The following is a 16908-nucleotide window of genomic DNA, read 5'->3' as shown; positions in this document are numbered from 1 at the left end:
GATAATTCATTGAAAAGTAGCAAATTACCTCTGTTGATAATGTGGTGGTAAAAGACAAACATCTTGTTCTCATGGGAAAGACTTCTGGGTGTACCAAATATTTTACTGAACAGTACAGTATAGCACACTAAAATAACAAAGGGAAGAAAAAAAGACACCTAGAAATTGTAGTGGTTTGCTTTGGTTGCCTGTCTTGAAAACATTTGCTGTTCTTTATTTGACTCCGATTTATTCCTGAAAATAAGCAAATGGTTCATCCTCACATCCCAGTCAGCCACAGGTTTTACCTCCTCTCTGTTCAAACTTAGCCCCTGTTAAACTGCACTATCCGGGAAGCAAAGAACTTGATTTTTGTGATGGCGAGTGCAATGCTCTGCCTGTGCTACCCTGTATTAGTTTTAAAGCCTCAGTGGAACTAAATACATTTTAATAGAAAGATACCTCTCAATGTGACCGAATGTCTCTCTTGGCACGATTCCCTCAGCTACACGAGTGAATCACACTGTACTGGTTGAATTATTTCGCCCAAAAACCAGCACTGAACCTGCAGCAGAGGCTTGTACGTTAGCACACTGATCAAAATGTGCTTCATTTTACTCGAAATAGCAGTTAATCACTACTTCTAGCATCAATTCGGAGCTAATCTCCGTCTTTGTGGAGTGCCCGTGAAGCACTCGGCAGTGAAACAGGAGTTGGATATTTCCCTTCGAGGTTTACTAAGCTCTTAGAGTATTTTCGACCTCTCCCAATTTGACATCTCCTGTCTGAACAAGAACAAACGCTCTAGTAGCTCTCTTACCGAGCTGCAAAAGCCGCCGAGGATGTTTGTGCTGCCATGTGAAACTTTTGTTTTGCTGCTGGCCCTGCGCAGATGGCACTGCGATGCTTATATACTGCTAAGCACAACTGGGAGGACGATCAAAGATAGCATCTTGGTGTTCTACTAGTGAAGCTGCTATGTCAGCTTTCCCGGTTTCACAATATTTTTCCTCTGCATATACATAGTGGCAGGTTTTCCTTTCACATGTACCTAAATTCTCCCTGAAAGGAAAGACATCTCCGCTCGGTACATGTAAGAGGAATCTTTTCATTATCCAGCAATGCGTTTATACAGATGTTGGGATAAAGGCGAAGTCTACTGCGTTTTCCTGAGCTTGTTCAACAAGCAATCTGGTCAAGGATAGAGGCAGGAGTGGTCTATGCCGGCTGGAAAAGGATGTTTTTCTGCCTTCATCCGACCAATTTTCCCGCCCTGGTTCAGCTGCCTGCAGCTCCAAGCAGCGCTTTTGTGTCCGGCACGAATGGGGATCCAGCCCCGGGGAAAGCAATAGAGAGGAAGCATGAAAAGCTCCGTACGCTTCTGGAGAAGACGGACAGAAACAGGGAGACGGAATGCAGAAATGTGCCGGGAGAGAAAGAGGAGCATGACGAGCTTGCTGAACCGAGATAGTTGTCCCCCAGCGCTGACCATTTCTCTCAACAACCTGCGCCCATGACTTCCAGAAAACCGACGGTGGCGGGCGGGTACCGCCGACAGATTTCCGACACCGGCAGCGTCCCGTGGCCAGGAGAGGGAAGCGACGGGCGGCACCGCCGCGGCGCCGGGGACCCGGGCAGCACCGGAGGAGCTCCAGGAAACGCCGTGAGAAAGGGATGCTCCCCCATTTTTGAATGATGAGGAGGCATAGATACCCGACGGCGGAGGCAGCGGCAGCGGCGGGCGCCCTTCCCGACCAGGCGATGCCTTCGGTCCGCTGGCCGCGGCCGCCGGGCCACCGCCGTCTCCTCCGCCGCCGCACCGCCGCCCCAGGAGTCGCTGGGGATTTTCAAAGCGCGCTCAAAGCAAGTCTTCCCGTGGCCGGTACCGGGGCGAACTCTCCTTCCTTCCGCCTCCGCCAACTCTGCGCCTCTCTTTCTTCGCCGCGGCCCCGAACCGCCGGTTCTTCAGCCCCGGCGGCAGACTGCTCCTGCCTTCCAAACATCACTTTTGGACTGTTCATCTCTCACCACGCAGGAACTCCTGCAGTTCCGATCTTTGCCACCAAACTGGCTGACGAGGATCGGGTTGTCTCGTCGTGCCGGGCTCCGATTTCTGGCCCCGGAACGGGCGGGCGGCGGCGGCCCCCGCCGCAGGCAGCGCAGCGGGAGGAGGGTTGCGGCGGCCCCGCCGAGCACCTCGCGCCCTCCCAATTTTAAAACGGTGAAATTCTGAGACAATGTTTACTCAGATAAGTGTTTCCTGTTTCCGCTGTTAATTTTTAACGTTCTTGCTCCTACTCTGGGTACTTGAAACGGATTTCCTTCATTTCACTATAAACAGTTTATTTTCATCTTTTGTGCCCATCTCTTATCCGGAGGACGCCTGGAGAAGAACCTGCCCTCACCTTCCAAGGGCTGCGGATCTCCGCTTTCTGCAGCTCAATGTCGTTGCCCCACTCCGGGAGCTCCGACCCACGGCTGATTTGTGTTTTATTAACTCGAGGATGGCAAGGATTCTGGCAGCGAGGATTTTTTCCAACTCCGGCTCCTTCACTCGCTTTCCCCTCGACCAACAGAGGAGTCCCGCCAGGAGAACAGAAACACTTGTAAAGCCCGGTGTGGACCAGGCAATTCTCGGTCTCGCCGTCTTTGGGGATGGGAAATTTGTATTTATTTAACAGTGATGATATGGGTTAAAGAAAAAAAAATCAATGTCAGTAACGGGTAGAGCACGAAGGACACGTAACACCCACGGCAAAGGAGGTTTTCCTGCCGGGGTTGGGCAGGGAGAGGGACTTCCATCCCCGCTCGCTGCCGCGAAGCCGCGGCCGCGACGGGCAAGACAGCGGCAGTCACGGCAAGGCCGCGAGTGGCGGTGCCGGAGGCGGGCGCTGCCCCGGGGGTGCGAGGAGCCCGCGGGCCTCCCCGCCGCCGGTCGGGCGGCCGCTGCCCGCCCCGGGAGCCCAGCCGGGAGCCGCGGTTCTGCCGCGTTTGTCTCCGCGTCGCCTCCGCCGGCGGGAACGCGGCTTCTCGGGCCGGCCTGGAAACGTGGCGCTCGGCGCCGCCGGTGCCGCGGGCGCGGCCGGGCCGCCGCCGGCTGCCCCTCACGGGCGGGCCGCCCCGCTCCGCGCCCCCCGCGCCCGGCAGAGGCCATCTTGCGCCTGCGCACCTCTCGCGCCCGCGGAACTTCCCCCGCGCCGCCAGATTCGAACGGGGCTGCGCGGAGCGGGACCCGCGGGGGACCCCCGGCCGCTCCGCGCCGCGCCCGCCGCGCCCGGGCCCCGCCAGCGCCGCCCCATCGGCCTCCGCCGGCGGCCGCGGCGGGTGCACCGTCGCGCCTTTGGCAGCTCCCGGGCCGTGCCGGGTCCGGCCGGGGTGCGGCGGGCACGCCTGGCAGGCAGCGCCCCGGCCCCCGGCCGCAGCCGCCCTCCGCTGAGGTGTGGCGGTGCCGCCGTGGGCTCCGCACCGTCCTGCGTCCAGTCTGCCTTCCCCCTCCTCCTGGCCTTTAGGGTGCTCCAGCCAGCCCGGACATTTGGGAATGTGCGCAGCGGGACGGGAGCGTTCCGGGTTTTCCAGCTGCGGGGCGCCGCTGTCCTGTATCCCCGTCAGCCCTGCCGCAAGCACACGGCCTCCCGCTGAGGCTGGCCGGCACCAGCCCTTCCCAGGGCACCGCGGGGCCTCGGGGCGAGCCCACCTCCCCGAGGGATAGGAGGGGGTCGCGGTAGCCATTTGGCGTATCTATTTTCATGGCCCGCAGCTGAATATCGCACCTCGGCTAGAGAGACAAAGGGCTGTATGTTCCTATCGCCGGGGACAGGCAGATGCCTTCCCCGTTCCGAACGCCGATGCTCTCAACGGTGTGGAGGGGGTACATTTTCCGGGAGCGGCGGGGTGAGAACTCCGCCGTGGCAGGGAGGCACTTTCCAATAGCAGAGGCAGCCAGTAGCCCTTCCCCCTCAGCGCCCGCCGCCGAGCTCCGCGTCCCCGCTGCCTCTCGGCCGCCGCATCCCCGGTGGAGGAGGCCGAGGCCGGGAGGAGCCGCCTCGCATCCTGGGGCCTCCGCTGAGCGCAGAGATTCCAGGCACTGCTGCCAGCGGTGACATTTCTTACTCCTCCATGTGCTGGGGATGCTCGAGAGTTGCCTCCTCAACGAGGCATTTTCTGATCTGTGAGACAACATCGTGCAGCTGATGGAGGCCTCCAAGGTGGACTGAGTAAAAAAAAAAACAAACAAAACAAACAAACAAACAAAAAAAAACCTAAACCAAAACCAAACCAAACAAAAACGTTCCCTCAAAACTCAAACACAAAAATGAGAAAAAACCCTAACAAAATAACAAAATCCCCACACTCCACCAAAGAACCCCCAAAAAACTCCACAACTCCACATACACAATTCCAAAATTTTGAAGGGGAAATGAGGGAAAAAACCCTCCAACAAAACAAACAAAAAAATAAAAACCAGAAGAAAGCCCGAACAACTGAAATCAAGGTACCCAAAAGGCTATGCTAACAGGGTGCTGGAAGGAAGGCACGGCCAAGGTGCAGGAACGCTGAGCGAGTGATGCCCCTGCGAGGCAGCTCTCCTGCGCGGGCTGCGGAGCTTGCGCACACTCTCCGTGGGTTCTCGAGCCCAGCTGGGTGCGCGGTGCGCGGAGCCGCAGCTCCGCCCGGCCAACCGGTGCTTCGATGTAGCCGGTCGGGACGTGTCCCTTCCGAAGGGATGGCACTTCGATTTCTAGGTTGGGTAGGCTGGCTGCGAAGGGCCGCGGCTGGAGCCCCGCGGGACACCGAGCTCCCTGCGCTGGGGCTGTGCTGCCGGGCAGGCGGGGAGAGCCCCCGGGCACGGAGGAGCTGGCAGCAGGGCGGACCGGCGGAGGCGAGCCAGGGGCTCAGCGCCGGGAAGGATGCCTACAAGCCATGAGCTGCCATTTTGTCTCTTTTGAGAGGGTTGGCTTTCCCCTCTCCTGGAGCTCAGTACGCGGCGGTGGCAGCATCTCCCCTTGCCCTGCCCCTCCTCTGCCGTCCTGCAGGGAGGCAGCTCGGGGCGCACCGGGGGTCCCCTCGGGAAAACGCCCATCAACCCCAGCCTTCCCAGCCCCGGCGCTCTCCCTGCCACCTCCGCCCTAGGTGCTCGGGGTTTGCAGGCTGTTCAGCTGATTTGTTGCTAATAGCAACCACACGACAGCGATTTGCAGCCTTTGCTGCTGCCAGCGCCTCTCGTTACACCTTCTCCTGCAAACCGGGATACGGTCGTCTGGCTGCTGCCGGTCCCCACCCCTCTAACCACAGCAGCCAGGGACAATAACGGTGCAGGAGGACGGGACGGCCTCGGGGCGCGCTGCGGGCTCCGCTGGGCACCGCGCACATTTGGTCCTTCCACATCAAGAGCTAAATACTGGCTTTCAGCCGCAGCCGCGCAGGCTCCGCGCATTTCGCATTGTGTGGTAGCTTTGTTGAGAGCTGCAATCCGACCGGCGCGGGGGGGAGAAGCGCTGCTGGGTTTACATATGTAGATGCGGGCAGCGTTCAGCGCCAAGCCGACACACACCCTCCCCCGGAGCATCAGACACAAAGGAAGACCTCGCTCCTTTCAAGTCCCCAGAATAAATTAAGCTCCGGCTTTCAGTTTTGGAACGTCCCAAAAATATTTTTTTTATAATGGCACTGCACAGGCGCTGACGGTTCCGCAGGAAACCAGAGGTGTAACCATATGCGCGTGGTGAAAAGGGCTCAGCCCTACCAGCTAATATTTCCTGGTCCCATCCTGCGAGTCAGCCTGACACGTTTTGCCATTTTTCCGGTTTATTTATCTCTTAAATTTTTTATTCAGCCTTTCCGACTGTAATGGTGATGCACCAATCTCCACTAGCCAAATCGGTACCGTTTACACGATTACAGCTGTTACAAATACCTGTTCAAATGCCAGCGCCGTCCTCTTGGGTGAAGAAAAAAAGAGAAGTCCTCTTTCTAGCGCGTCTGAAGTGCCTCGACGTTTCTGTCTTCGCCTCACAGAAATAATTTACTCTATAGGAAGGTCTTACAAACTAAACTCGCCACCGAAAATCCGGAGAGGGGACCCTAGAGTGGCGCGAGTCCCTGCAGCCCCGAGCCAAAGCTCAGGGAGAAAAAAGAGAGAGCTCTCCATTCCAGCGGTCTCTCTGATAGAGTTTTTGCTAAAATCAGGTAATGGCACAGCCCAACTTAAATTTGAAAAATAAACTATTCAAGGATCCTATTAACTATTCAGATTAATCTTAGTAGAGGCTATACGTGGAGTTGGAGAATCTTCACTCAGTGTACTCTTTTTGAGAGAGCACTTCAGTTGCCTACATCCCATTCACTCCCACTATGAACTTTCCAGGTTCAAACTCCTGGCTTTTAAAAGAGCAGCACGTCCAACTCCGATCCGTGGGAGAGTTTGCGCGCTGCTCTTCCCACCAAATGACCTGAATCGTGCAAATACGGGATTAAAACCCCTAATTTCTGTAACCCTACGAATATCTCCTCAACGCTTGAACAATTTGCCGGGCGTGTGCCAGGAGGAGCAGACCCTCCCGAGGCAGATGGGGCGACCCAGAGCGCCCCGCCGAAGGGCGCGGGGGGCGGCCCGGGGCGCTCCGGCTCCAGCCCGGGTGACCCGCAGCCCCCCGGCGGGCTGTCCCGGGGGTCTCCCGAACCGCCGGGGGAGCCGCCGCACCAAGGCACGGGATGATCTCACCTTTGGATGGGCGTCGTGCAGTTTTAAGCCGTAGCGGAACACCCGCGGCTCGGCCAGCCGGGGCACAGCGGGGCGTGAGCCGTCGAGGGGCAGAGAGCCCGATCCCGGACCGGCCACCCAGCGCCCTTCCAGCCGGGGGTCCTGCGCGGGGCACCGGCAGCTCCCGGAGCTGAGTCACCTGTTGCCTCGCACCCGCGGGGACGAGACTGAGCCGGGAAAACCCACGCCCTCGGTGCTCCTCACCCCCCAAAAAATCCCAGGAGCAACTTCGCCTTTCCCCGTCTTGGGGAAAATTATGCTCCCCCACCACGTTCCGGTCGTATTTCCGTGTGAATCAAAGTCTGAGATTAAAGAACACCCACCAGAAAGCGAAGGCACATTATTCATTTAGATAACTGTTGCCTATTCCCCAGGTCTCCGGTTTATTTTTTAAGCTGACGTGCGCGGTAACGCAGTCATTACTAACACCACCCGCTTAAGGATACAGGTTTCCTACTAATGAGCACCCCAGCAGTAGGCAATGAAGTCTCACAACTACGTCATTTCCATAAATGATTTTCCGTCTTCAGTACTTTTGCGAGAACCGGTGACATTTCCGTAGACCGCATTTGCATGGTGTTTATTCCTCATTATTATTATTAACCATGCGAACAGACTTAGTATCAAGCAACGAAGTGTAACAGCAAGTCTTGGTGGCACTCAGGGTGCGTTTTGTTGTTCCTCATCCAAACATTAGACTTAATTAGACAGATAAATCAATTTATCTGTAATCGACACATCTGCTTTTTTTTTTTAACCTCTGGAAGCAATTAATCACCATTTGTTTATTTTTTATTTAACATAGGAACAGAAATAAGTATGAAGAAATGTGTTTAACAGCTGTTCCCTTCTCAAGTACACATGGTGATAATTTCCCAAAATATTTTCTGTGGCAAACGACCTTCTCACCAATCTGATTTTATTTGTCTCCTTTATTTGTAAAGAATAGCACACCACCTGTTTAATTTGTTTGCTTAAAGAGATTTTTTTTTCCTGGACGAAATACTCTTGGAAACACGTAGCTCATTTTGGACCATGATATTGTGTATATTAGCCCCTCTCTTTTCAGCTGAGCAAACACAGACAGGAGTTTTTAAAAATTCAGACGTCTCTCTTACACTTTTCTAAACTTAAAAAGGCAGCTGAAGTAGCTTCAGCATTCCGACTCTAAGGTATGAGACAAAACTTTATATTACCTATCAGATAATATGTTTATATAGTGTCAGTCGTCTGATTTTTGTACATTTGCAGCTTTTCAGGACAAATTACCCGCCTATGAAACCTTGAAACCACTGTGCAATAATCTGTGGCTACAGAAAGCGACATTCTTTATTGACTATTAACTCTGATTTTCTGTTGTGGATCACAATTTCACTTGGAGCAGCCTGATCGATAGCAGAGCTAACTATTATCTTCGTTCACAAGTATCCTGCGTCTTGGGAATCCCCCTCAAAAGATACTGGGGGAGATGTAGAGTCTATTTCTCTTCAAACCCTTATAATACTAATTTAATCTCCCAGTCCCACCGTTTGCACTAGTTGCTCTACAGACCTCCAAGGTTGTGTGTACTCGTAGGTGCAACCATGTCTTTGCCAACCAGTAATGAAGAGAATTATTCGTAATTAGTCCTTATGGTCCCACCAAGATGGGAAAAAGTGGAAAGCAGTGCACAGGTTATCAACCAGAATAATACGCTGCTGGGAAAAAAAAATAAAAAAAAGAAAAAAGAAAAAAAGAAAGAAACCAAACCAAAAAACCTCCCCCCCGCTCCATCATAGTGCACAGGAATAACTTCTGTCTGTGCCAGGCAGAGCCAGAGAGCCAGAGGGCTGCTGCCGGACCATCCTTCCCCACCGTGCCCCTTCCCACGCTGCTCCCCGTGCACCGAGAGAGCGGATGCTGCTCCCGGCCACCTGCGGCCGAGCGGGGCGGGGAGCTGCCGCTGCGCGAGTGTTCCGCGGATGGGTGCGCTCGGGCACATCGTTCACTGCGCTGTGTATGTCTGGGAAAAGCCTTCCCTTCAGCGGGCACGGCGCTTCTTCTGCCGCACCCCGGGGCTCCCGGCGGAGGCTGTAGCCCATGGGCTCGCCCCTGCTCGTCCGCGCTGCCTCACACTGCCCCGGCGCCGCCGCGCTCCGCGGCCTTGCGCGGGACAAGTTTATTCCCCACGAGGCGCAAAAACCCCCTGCGTGGGTCGTCGCGGCGGCGTAAGGCAAGAGTGGAGATCCCCGAGGAAGAATCGTGTCGGTGGTGAGATAGGAAAGAAAAAACTAAAATCAAAGGACACCACGAAGAATAAAGGCGCGGCGGGGGGCGAGCAGCTTCGAGCTGTCCTAATTTTTCTTATTTAGTTTTTATTTTCCCTCCGCACCCAGGGAGCGGAGGGAAGCGGGAGCCAAGCAGGTGGACCCTCTCTCTGCCGGGAGATGCGCTGGATTTCGCCAGAGCGGCGAGTGTCTCCCCGTCTGCCCGCCGAGCCCTTGGCAAGTTGCGCAGCAGCGGAGCAGGACAAGGGACGCGCCCCCGGGGGAGCAGCGCGTTCCACCGATACGCACCGGCGGGGCGGCCGCGGCGCCGCTCCCAAATGTCAGCGGGGGCGGACAGGCTCCGGTCCGGCCGTCCGACATCTCCCCGCCAGCCTCCGCCGCGCGGGACTCGGCGATGCGCCGCGGCTGTGGCCCGGACACGTCCCTGCGCTGAGCCCGGCACCGTCCCGCGGGGGCTGCCCCTGCCCTGCCCGTCCCCATCCTTCCCCGGCGGCCCCGAGAGCAGCAGCAGCCTGCCGGTGAGAGGTGAGTGCGCGCAGCGGCCGTACACGTTTTCGTGTCACGTCGCGTTGATCCCCTCCCGCAGGTGCTGTGCTGTGTTTGTGCTACAGACGAGACACAGCGGCGCTCCCGTCTCCGCGGAGCTGCCGGTCCGCACGCCCCCGCGAGCCTCTGTAGGTGCCGACACCCGCACCTGTGCCGGCACGGAGCAAGTGACACACGTGTGCGGGCCGGTGCCGGGCACAGCCAGCCGGGCACAGCCAGCAGAGCCGCCGCTCGTCTCGTCCCGTCCCGTCCCGTCCCCGCGGGCACGGCCCGAGCGCGGCGCGCGGAGCCCCGCGGGGCGGAGCGGGACCGGGCGCGGCGGGCGGGCGCGCAACGTCACTACCGAGGCCCCGCCCCCGGCGGCTCCGCTTCCGCCCGGTTGCCGGGGCGACGCGTCCATAGCGCGGAAATCCCCGCGGGCGCGGAGCCCGCCCGGCGCCGCCATGAGCCAGCGGCAGGTCCTGCAAGGTAAGCTGGCCCGGGGCCGCAGCCGGGGGAGCGGGGCTGGCGCGGCGCCCGCCCGCCCGCTGACCCGGCGCCCCGGCGCTGCCGCCCGCAGTGTTCGAGCAGTACCAGCGCGCCCGGTCGCAGTTCGCGCAGGCGGTGGCCGACCTCGCCGCCCGCCCGCAGAGCATCGACACTCTCCGAAGCGCAGGTACGCGGGAGCCGGCGGGGCCGGGCCGTGCGCGGCCGCGGGGTTTTGCGCGCCCCGGGACGGGGGCAGGGGCAGCGCGGGGCCGCCGCGGCCTTTGCCCGGTTTTTGGTTTATCTCCCTCCTCCCCCGTTGGCCGCTCAGTTTCGGGAGATTTTTTTCCAGTAGGATTTGGCTCCCGCCCTGCTTGCCGAGTCCCCCTCGTTGCGGTGGGAAAGTAAATTGCGCTGGTCGGCTGCGGGCGGGTGCCTGTGCGGGATGGATGCCTCTGGCTGAGAGCTCCAGTTCATTTCAAGGAAAATTTCTCAGTATAATCCTTTTTCAAATTTACTTCCTCCCGGTTCCGATGTAGCTTTATGTAAAGTACAGAGATTGGAATCCCCGATGAAGCCAGCAGCCAATTTGCCAAGGAAATTCTACTTTAAGAATAAACAAATTTTTATTTGTTTACAAAGTTGTTCCTAAATTCTTCGATGCTTTCTGCCGGCAGATTGGCTGAGTTTAGGAGGGATTTGATTTTGTTATATTGCTGTCATGGGATGTTGTGAAACAAATTGAACATTTTTAGAAAGAGGAGCTGCGGGGGCACTTCTACCAGCTGTTGTGCTGCTGGCATCTGGCAGACCCACTCCGCTCGGCCAAAGTTCCTGAGCTTAAAAGAGGAAAAAGAAGTGCCTGGTAATTGATTACCTGAATGACAGTTTGAAAATGTGCTACAGATCAGTGGTGGGTTTGCCATGTGGTATTCATGAATTGATTATGTTTTGGTGTGTCTCAGTTTTGTTTTAATACTTGTTTCCCAGATCTAGTAAAGCTATCAGTCTTTTCTCAAATACAGTGACATCTAACAAGCAAACGAGAAAGACAACCAGTGGTGTAAATATTTACAACTTTCTGTTATTGTATTTACAACCATTTATTGGAATTGTTTTATTAAAAATCTATCACTTAAATTCTTGAGGAATAACCTTTTCTTAAGGAAACATTTCCTTTGATTATGAGAGTGGCATGTCAATACCAGGCCTTTTGTATTACCTTGCTGTGGCTCTTGAATCTTTGTTTTGTTTTCCATCTTTTGGTGAGTTAATGACCCTGCTGTAGCTTACACAAGTGACATCGTGGCTATAGGAATAATTTATTCCTTATTTGTATGAAGAGGTCCCTCTGCGTCCTTTTACAGTCCTGGTTGTTTTAGCAACTCCCAGAGAGAGAGAGACCCTGTATAGACAGGCTTCTTGCAGCTCAGCATTGTAAAAATGCAGAAAGTTTCTATTTTAAGAAAGCAATCAAAGAGCCAAGCTAACTTTAATTGCATTGTATTTCTTTTTAAACTATTTTAATGTAATCTGGTTGGTAACTTGATCTCAGAACTGATTTCTTGCTTGTGCAGAACACAAAGTCGATTCACAGGCCTGAAACTTTTTTCTGTACACAGCTGGTGTTGGTCTGAAGGTTAAATTTGCAAGGATCAGGCTCTGGGTAGTAATGTGGAAATGTACATTTGTGTAGATTATCCTACTTGGCTGTTTCTGGTCATGAGCTGCTTTGACACAAGTTTTAGTTTATCAGATGCTGGGCAAGAGGGGAATGTCTGCAAATATGGCTGTTACAATTTACTTAGATGGCCCACAAATATTTTACCATCTTTCCCACCTGTGTCTTTAAAAATACTTGGTAGTTATATAATTGCAATGAGGGTGTTCATTTTGGCCTTTTCTGGATGTGCTAGATACAAGTTTTAAAGCCTTCTTGTAAATTATATGTAATTAGGTGTTTTTCTTTAAAACCTGTCACCAAATAAAATTGGTCCTTTTATTAAAACAAATATTTTGGGACATTGCTGTCTAGCAGATAACTGATATGCCTTTTATGGTCTTAATCTAGTGAGTGCTGGAGCAGTGATTTAAGTAAGATGCCTGTCTATACATGTATCTCTGGATAAATCTGAATTTAAAAGGATTTGGGGCTTGTTTCTCATTCTGGTGAATAAGAATTCTAGCCATCCCTTATGGAGATTCCTGTTTTAAGAAGATAAGTCTTTGTCCACTGTTATTTTACATTAGCTATAGGAGTCAGGGGCACCTTGCAGGGTTCTTTTTTTGGATCTCAAAAGTTGTCAGGGCTTAGTATCTTTCTGGCAAAAGCAGAAGGCAAGATTACAGTGACTTCAATTTGAACAAAATTAAATCCTTAAAGTGTACTGTCATGTACTGTTGTATTAGTGGCCTCAGTTTATATTCCTGGAATAAGAATGAAGGATGAGTGCTCAAGGAATAAAACATCTGATCCCATTTTAGAAGTCCTTTTGATAAATACTTAGCATCTTATAAGGAAAATAAATACTTGTTTGAGACCTTATTCTTTGGGGAGGTGTCTCTGGACACCATGCTAACATAACAAAAGGTAAAAGTGTTGAGTAATTCTTTACTACCCTCTAAGCCCTGCTTCTGTGGTGTTAAACTAGGTCCAAGCATGGTATTGTTGCACATTCGGAGCCTGCAGCCTGGAGGGGAGCAAGCAGCCAGGATCAGAGGCACCAGTTCCCCATGCTGGCTTGACTCTTGAGAAACCTTAAGGTGCCATTGCTGTGGAGACTCCTGTGTATGACCTGTAAGGAAAACTGGTGGGAAGCTGAAGAGAAGGTCAGAGAGGGCCAACAGGAAGTCCACCTTTTCTTGGGGCATCTGTCTTCTGAAGCTTCTGTATCTCATCAAGTTCTGGAGCTGCTTTTCCCACCGGGCAGAAATCTCAAAGATGTTGTAACCAGGGAGCTGGAACCTGGCCCTGGGCTTCATCATGTTTGCATGGCACTGGCCCTTTCCTGGTCAAGAATGTCCCGGGGGTTACTGCCTGGGAGCTTAACAGTTTTCTGGTGGCAAGAAAGTGCAAGGAATGATCAGAGATATTCTTTTGTTGGAACTCTTTCCTGTGTGTTTTCCAACTCTCTGTTTTGCTTTGATAAAGTTGTTCCTTATGATTAAATACTACCATGAATAATTATAGGATTTGTCAATTTGAATTTTTAGTTAGTTGATACTTGGGGAGAAAAGTCTGCTCCAAAACACCTAAACCTTTTCCATTTAGTAAATATACATGTGAAACAATAACAGATGTTTTATCAAATCTTGGATCTTAACAAGTTGACATTAAAAAGAAGCAGCTCCTTGTGACCACCTTTATTTTGTTGTGCCCGTGCACAATTGCATGGTGGCCACTAACAGCCCTATAAGGGGTATTTTCAGAAATTTGTCCTCTTGTAACAGGATTAGTTCTGCTTCATTAATGCAGAAACAGGGTCTGGCATCTAAGGAGGAGAAACTCTCTGTTCCTCGATCCTTCAGGAATCTTCAGTGATACTGTCAAACTGAATCTGCAGTATGTCCCACACCATCTGGTAGTTGCTGTACCAATTACTTCATCATCCAGAGTCTCTGTTACCAAACTGTAGTTATGTTGCCTTTGATCTCTGGAGGATGGTAGTTTGCTGTACATGGAACTGTGGCAGTGAGGAGTCCTTCCTTGTGACGAGTCACACTCGAGGAGTGTGTACTTGAGACCTGCACACTGCTGTCTCTGCAAGAGGCTGTGTCAAGATGAGTGAGTGTGAAAATTCTCTCTCACTACTCTTCTGGGAAATTTGTTTTAAGCAGGGGATTTAAAACTCACTGCTATGCAGTTCCTAAGAAAAGGTTGTTGAAGATAGGGTGTTGGGGTGAGGCAGAAATAAATTTCCATTTTATTTCCTTGTTAAGTCAGCTGAATTTGACATAAAGAGCTCTGAAAAATCAAGCTGATATGATGAATGTTTGAGTGCTAATGCTAGCTCTGTGGACGCTCTAAATGTAACAGGTAGCACACAAAAATGAGAAGAGATTGTCTTGGTCCAAAGCATAAATTAGAAGGACAGCATCTGCAAGACAAGAGTGTGTCCAGAGATAACTGTAGTGTAGAATGACTTTTTTCCCCACATTTTAAAACAGAAATTATTTTTCCTTTAAGGAAGGAGGATAAGGTAGGGGTAGTCATCTTCAGATGCAGAAATGGAAAGAATTTCCAGTGTAGTGATTCTGTTTTGTGACTAGTCAAGTTTGACAGGGATTTGAGGGGGATGGGAGGAGGGTAGAAGTATTTTGCATGAATTTCAGGTTGTTTTCCCCAAAAAATCAAAATGGCTAAGCAAAGATTGCTATCTCCAGAATAGTGACTGTTTGTTTCCTGCAGAAACTTGGAATGAAAAAAAAAAAACTGGAACCTGCTGCTACCCCGAGTGATTTTTTTTTTTGTTTGTTTTCCAGATAGGCAGCAGCCAGCACTTGCTTGCTAAAAGAAAGTGCATCAGGCCTGTGTGTAACAGCTCCTCTTGAGAAGTGTGTGTTAAGAGTGATTCAGCTTCTAAAGTGTGTCATTCTTTGAAACAAATTTGAGTAGGAAACTGAGGATAGAAAGGGGAATCATTCCTTGCCCAATGTCAGTCAAGGTTCTGTGATGCAAGAGAGAATATTTGGCAGTAATTCTCTGTTACTCAGTTTCTGAGTGCTGGTGGGAACTCTTCCAAAATAAATCTAGTCCAATAGTCTAAATGCCTTATTTTGTAGTTTACTTTCTGTGCGGTTGCTTTTGAATTAGAGTTAATGAATTTCCTACTGCTGTCACAACAGACTTATTTAGAAGAAGACCAAAGAGTTCCAAAGTTTTCAGCAACAAGACACTGCTACTCCATGATCTCTATGGCCTCGTTCACTTGAGTGAATGGTCAAGATAAAAGGAAGTAGTTGGAAGGTTCTTGCCTATTTTCCTGCTCTAAGTAATGTTAAATACATTTGAATTTAATTAAAAATGCCGATAGGAATCCTGGCTTGGACCTCTTTGGAGGAGTAGACTTTGCTGTAAACAGGATAGATGAAAGGAAGAGATCAAATAAAGGAGGTCACCAAATACAGCTGTCTCTGGAACAAAGAGCTGGGTTGGGCTCAGTGCAGGAAAGCCTCATCCTGTGCCAGGCACATCTGTCCTTTACAGCACCGTGTTCAAAAGTCATAGAGGGAAAGGTTGGATATCTTGGCTTCCTATAGGTATTTTAGTGGAGACTGCAGGATCTCTATGTAGCTGTTTTCACATTGTCAGAATTAATTATTTTTTAAAGTGCTGTTAAGAAATACTAGGTTTGCAGAAGATACAAAAATGATGACAATGGTGAAAGCTCCTCAAGCAGTTGGTCTTGCAGAGTAATTGGAGGAGATGGAAAGCATCTTGACACAGAGAAAGAAAGTGGTTTTAAGAGAAGGTGGAAAGTAGAGGTAAAAGCTTTTAATTATGTTCAATCCACAAGCATGCTCGAGGCCTATATATGCTTACATACTTCTCTCAATTCTCAGTTAATTTGATGTGACTGTAAGGCTTGTACAGAACCAGGAATTGTTTTTTCTTTGTCTTGTTTCTCCAAAACTCGTTCCATTATAATTATTTGTCCACTGTCTCTTCTTACATTCAAACATGACTTTAGGAAAATGCAGTCTCCTTGAGGACCAGCACAGTTGCTATTATTTCTAAACCTGTTTTTTTTTTTTTTCTAACTGTGTTGTAACATTTTGTGTCCTTTCTTCAAATAGTAACTCCCATTTCATTCTTCATCTCTTTCCTTATTATAAGTTGTACCAGCTAAAGTAATTTGCAGTAGAACATTTTGTGCTGATGCTTAAATGTCATCACCAAACTTTGCATGGTTTATACTGTCATGAAATCAAAGGCATTGGTCATGGGGAGGCATGCTGCTTGGAAGCATTTTCAGAGTGAAGGATTTTTAGGCTGTTCCAAAAGTGAAAGCTGTATCAGCTAATCTTGAAAATTCAAAATATATAAATCTTACATTTGGAACAACTCAAATCATGTATATATGTAAACCCTGTTAAATGTAGTTTTTACATTTTGTCGTGCCTAGGTGTGTCATAAAGGTCAGAAATGTGTCACATGGCCTGGACCTACTTCCTGGGTTAAGTGATTCTAGTCTCTTTAAATTTCCCTGGATTTGAGATCATCAGAATTGAATTGTCTGGCACATTCTGGTTTAATGTCCCAGCCATCAGGCTCATGGCTTTTTTAGGGTCAGGACACTGCAGGCTGAAGTGTTCCTTTCCCTCTCCCCCAACCACTTCTCAAAGGCTCTTTTATATTAGTAAAATAATTTCCCCCCCTCCCCTTCTTTTTTCCTATTTATTAAATATTCTTGTTTTCATATTATCTCAAGTCAAGAGCTCAAATGTAATATCTGTACAGTAAATGCAAGTGAACTACTTGTAAGTGTTCCTGCTTCACTGAAATACCTTCAATGTAGATCATAAGAACATTGTGAGGTCCCCTTAAGAATTTCAGCAGCTGTTTGACCATACAGCTGATGTTAGAGGGAAGGACAAAAAAATACCCTCCCACAGAGGGTGTAGATGACTGGCTAGAAGATAACAGATGATATATGACATTGGCCCCAACGTTTGTTTTTACTTCTAATTTGTCATATAAAGTATTTAGTGGTTTTTGATACAAAGCATAACTTGCTAATGACACTACGCCTGCCATGTAGAGCTCATGAGAAGATGTCAGTGATGACCACATTCTGAAGTACTGATTTCTGCAAAGTGCTAAATGAATTCACATTGATCTTACAATATTGGAGGATCTATCTTTTGTCATTTGGTGCACAGGAGACCTCT

The 16908-nt window shown here is 50.7% G+C and overlaps 1 protein-coding gene across 2 annotated transcripts in view; it reads left to right on the top strand.

The window, feature by feature from the left end:
• The first annotated feature begins 9543 nt into the window (after nt 1-9543).
• SPAG6 (sperm associated antigen 6) overlaps nt 9544-16908 on the top strand; it is a 33046-nt gene continuing 25681 nt past the window's right edge. Inside the window, exons 1-2 of one of the 2 annotated variants that reach the window (XM_038129088.1) lie at nt 9544-10020; nt 10112-10207. In XM_038129088.1, coding sequence (XP_037985016.1) covers nt 9996-10020; nt 10112-10207 — 121 coding nt within the window. In that variant the 5' untranslated portion in view covers nt 9544-9995. The remainder of the gene's footprint in view (nt 10021-10111; nt 10208-16908) is intronic. The other variant, XM_038129089.1, reaches the window with a different exon arrangement.

This window comes from Motacilla alba, chromosome 2 (genome assembly GCF_015832195.1).
Source record: "Motacilla alba alba isolate MOTALB_02 chromosome 2, Motacilla_alba_V1.0_pri, whole genome shotgun sequence".
Classification (NCBI taxonomy): domain Eukaryota; kingdom Metazoa; phylum Chordata; class Aves; order Passeriformes; family Motacillidae; genus Motacilla; species Motacilla alba.
This window is presented reverse-complemented; position numbering and strand designations above follow the sequence as displayed.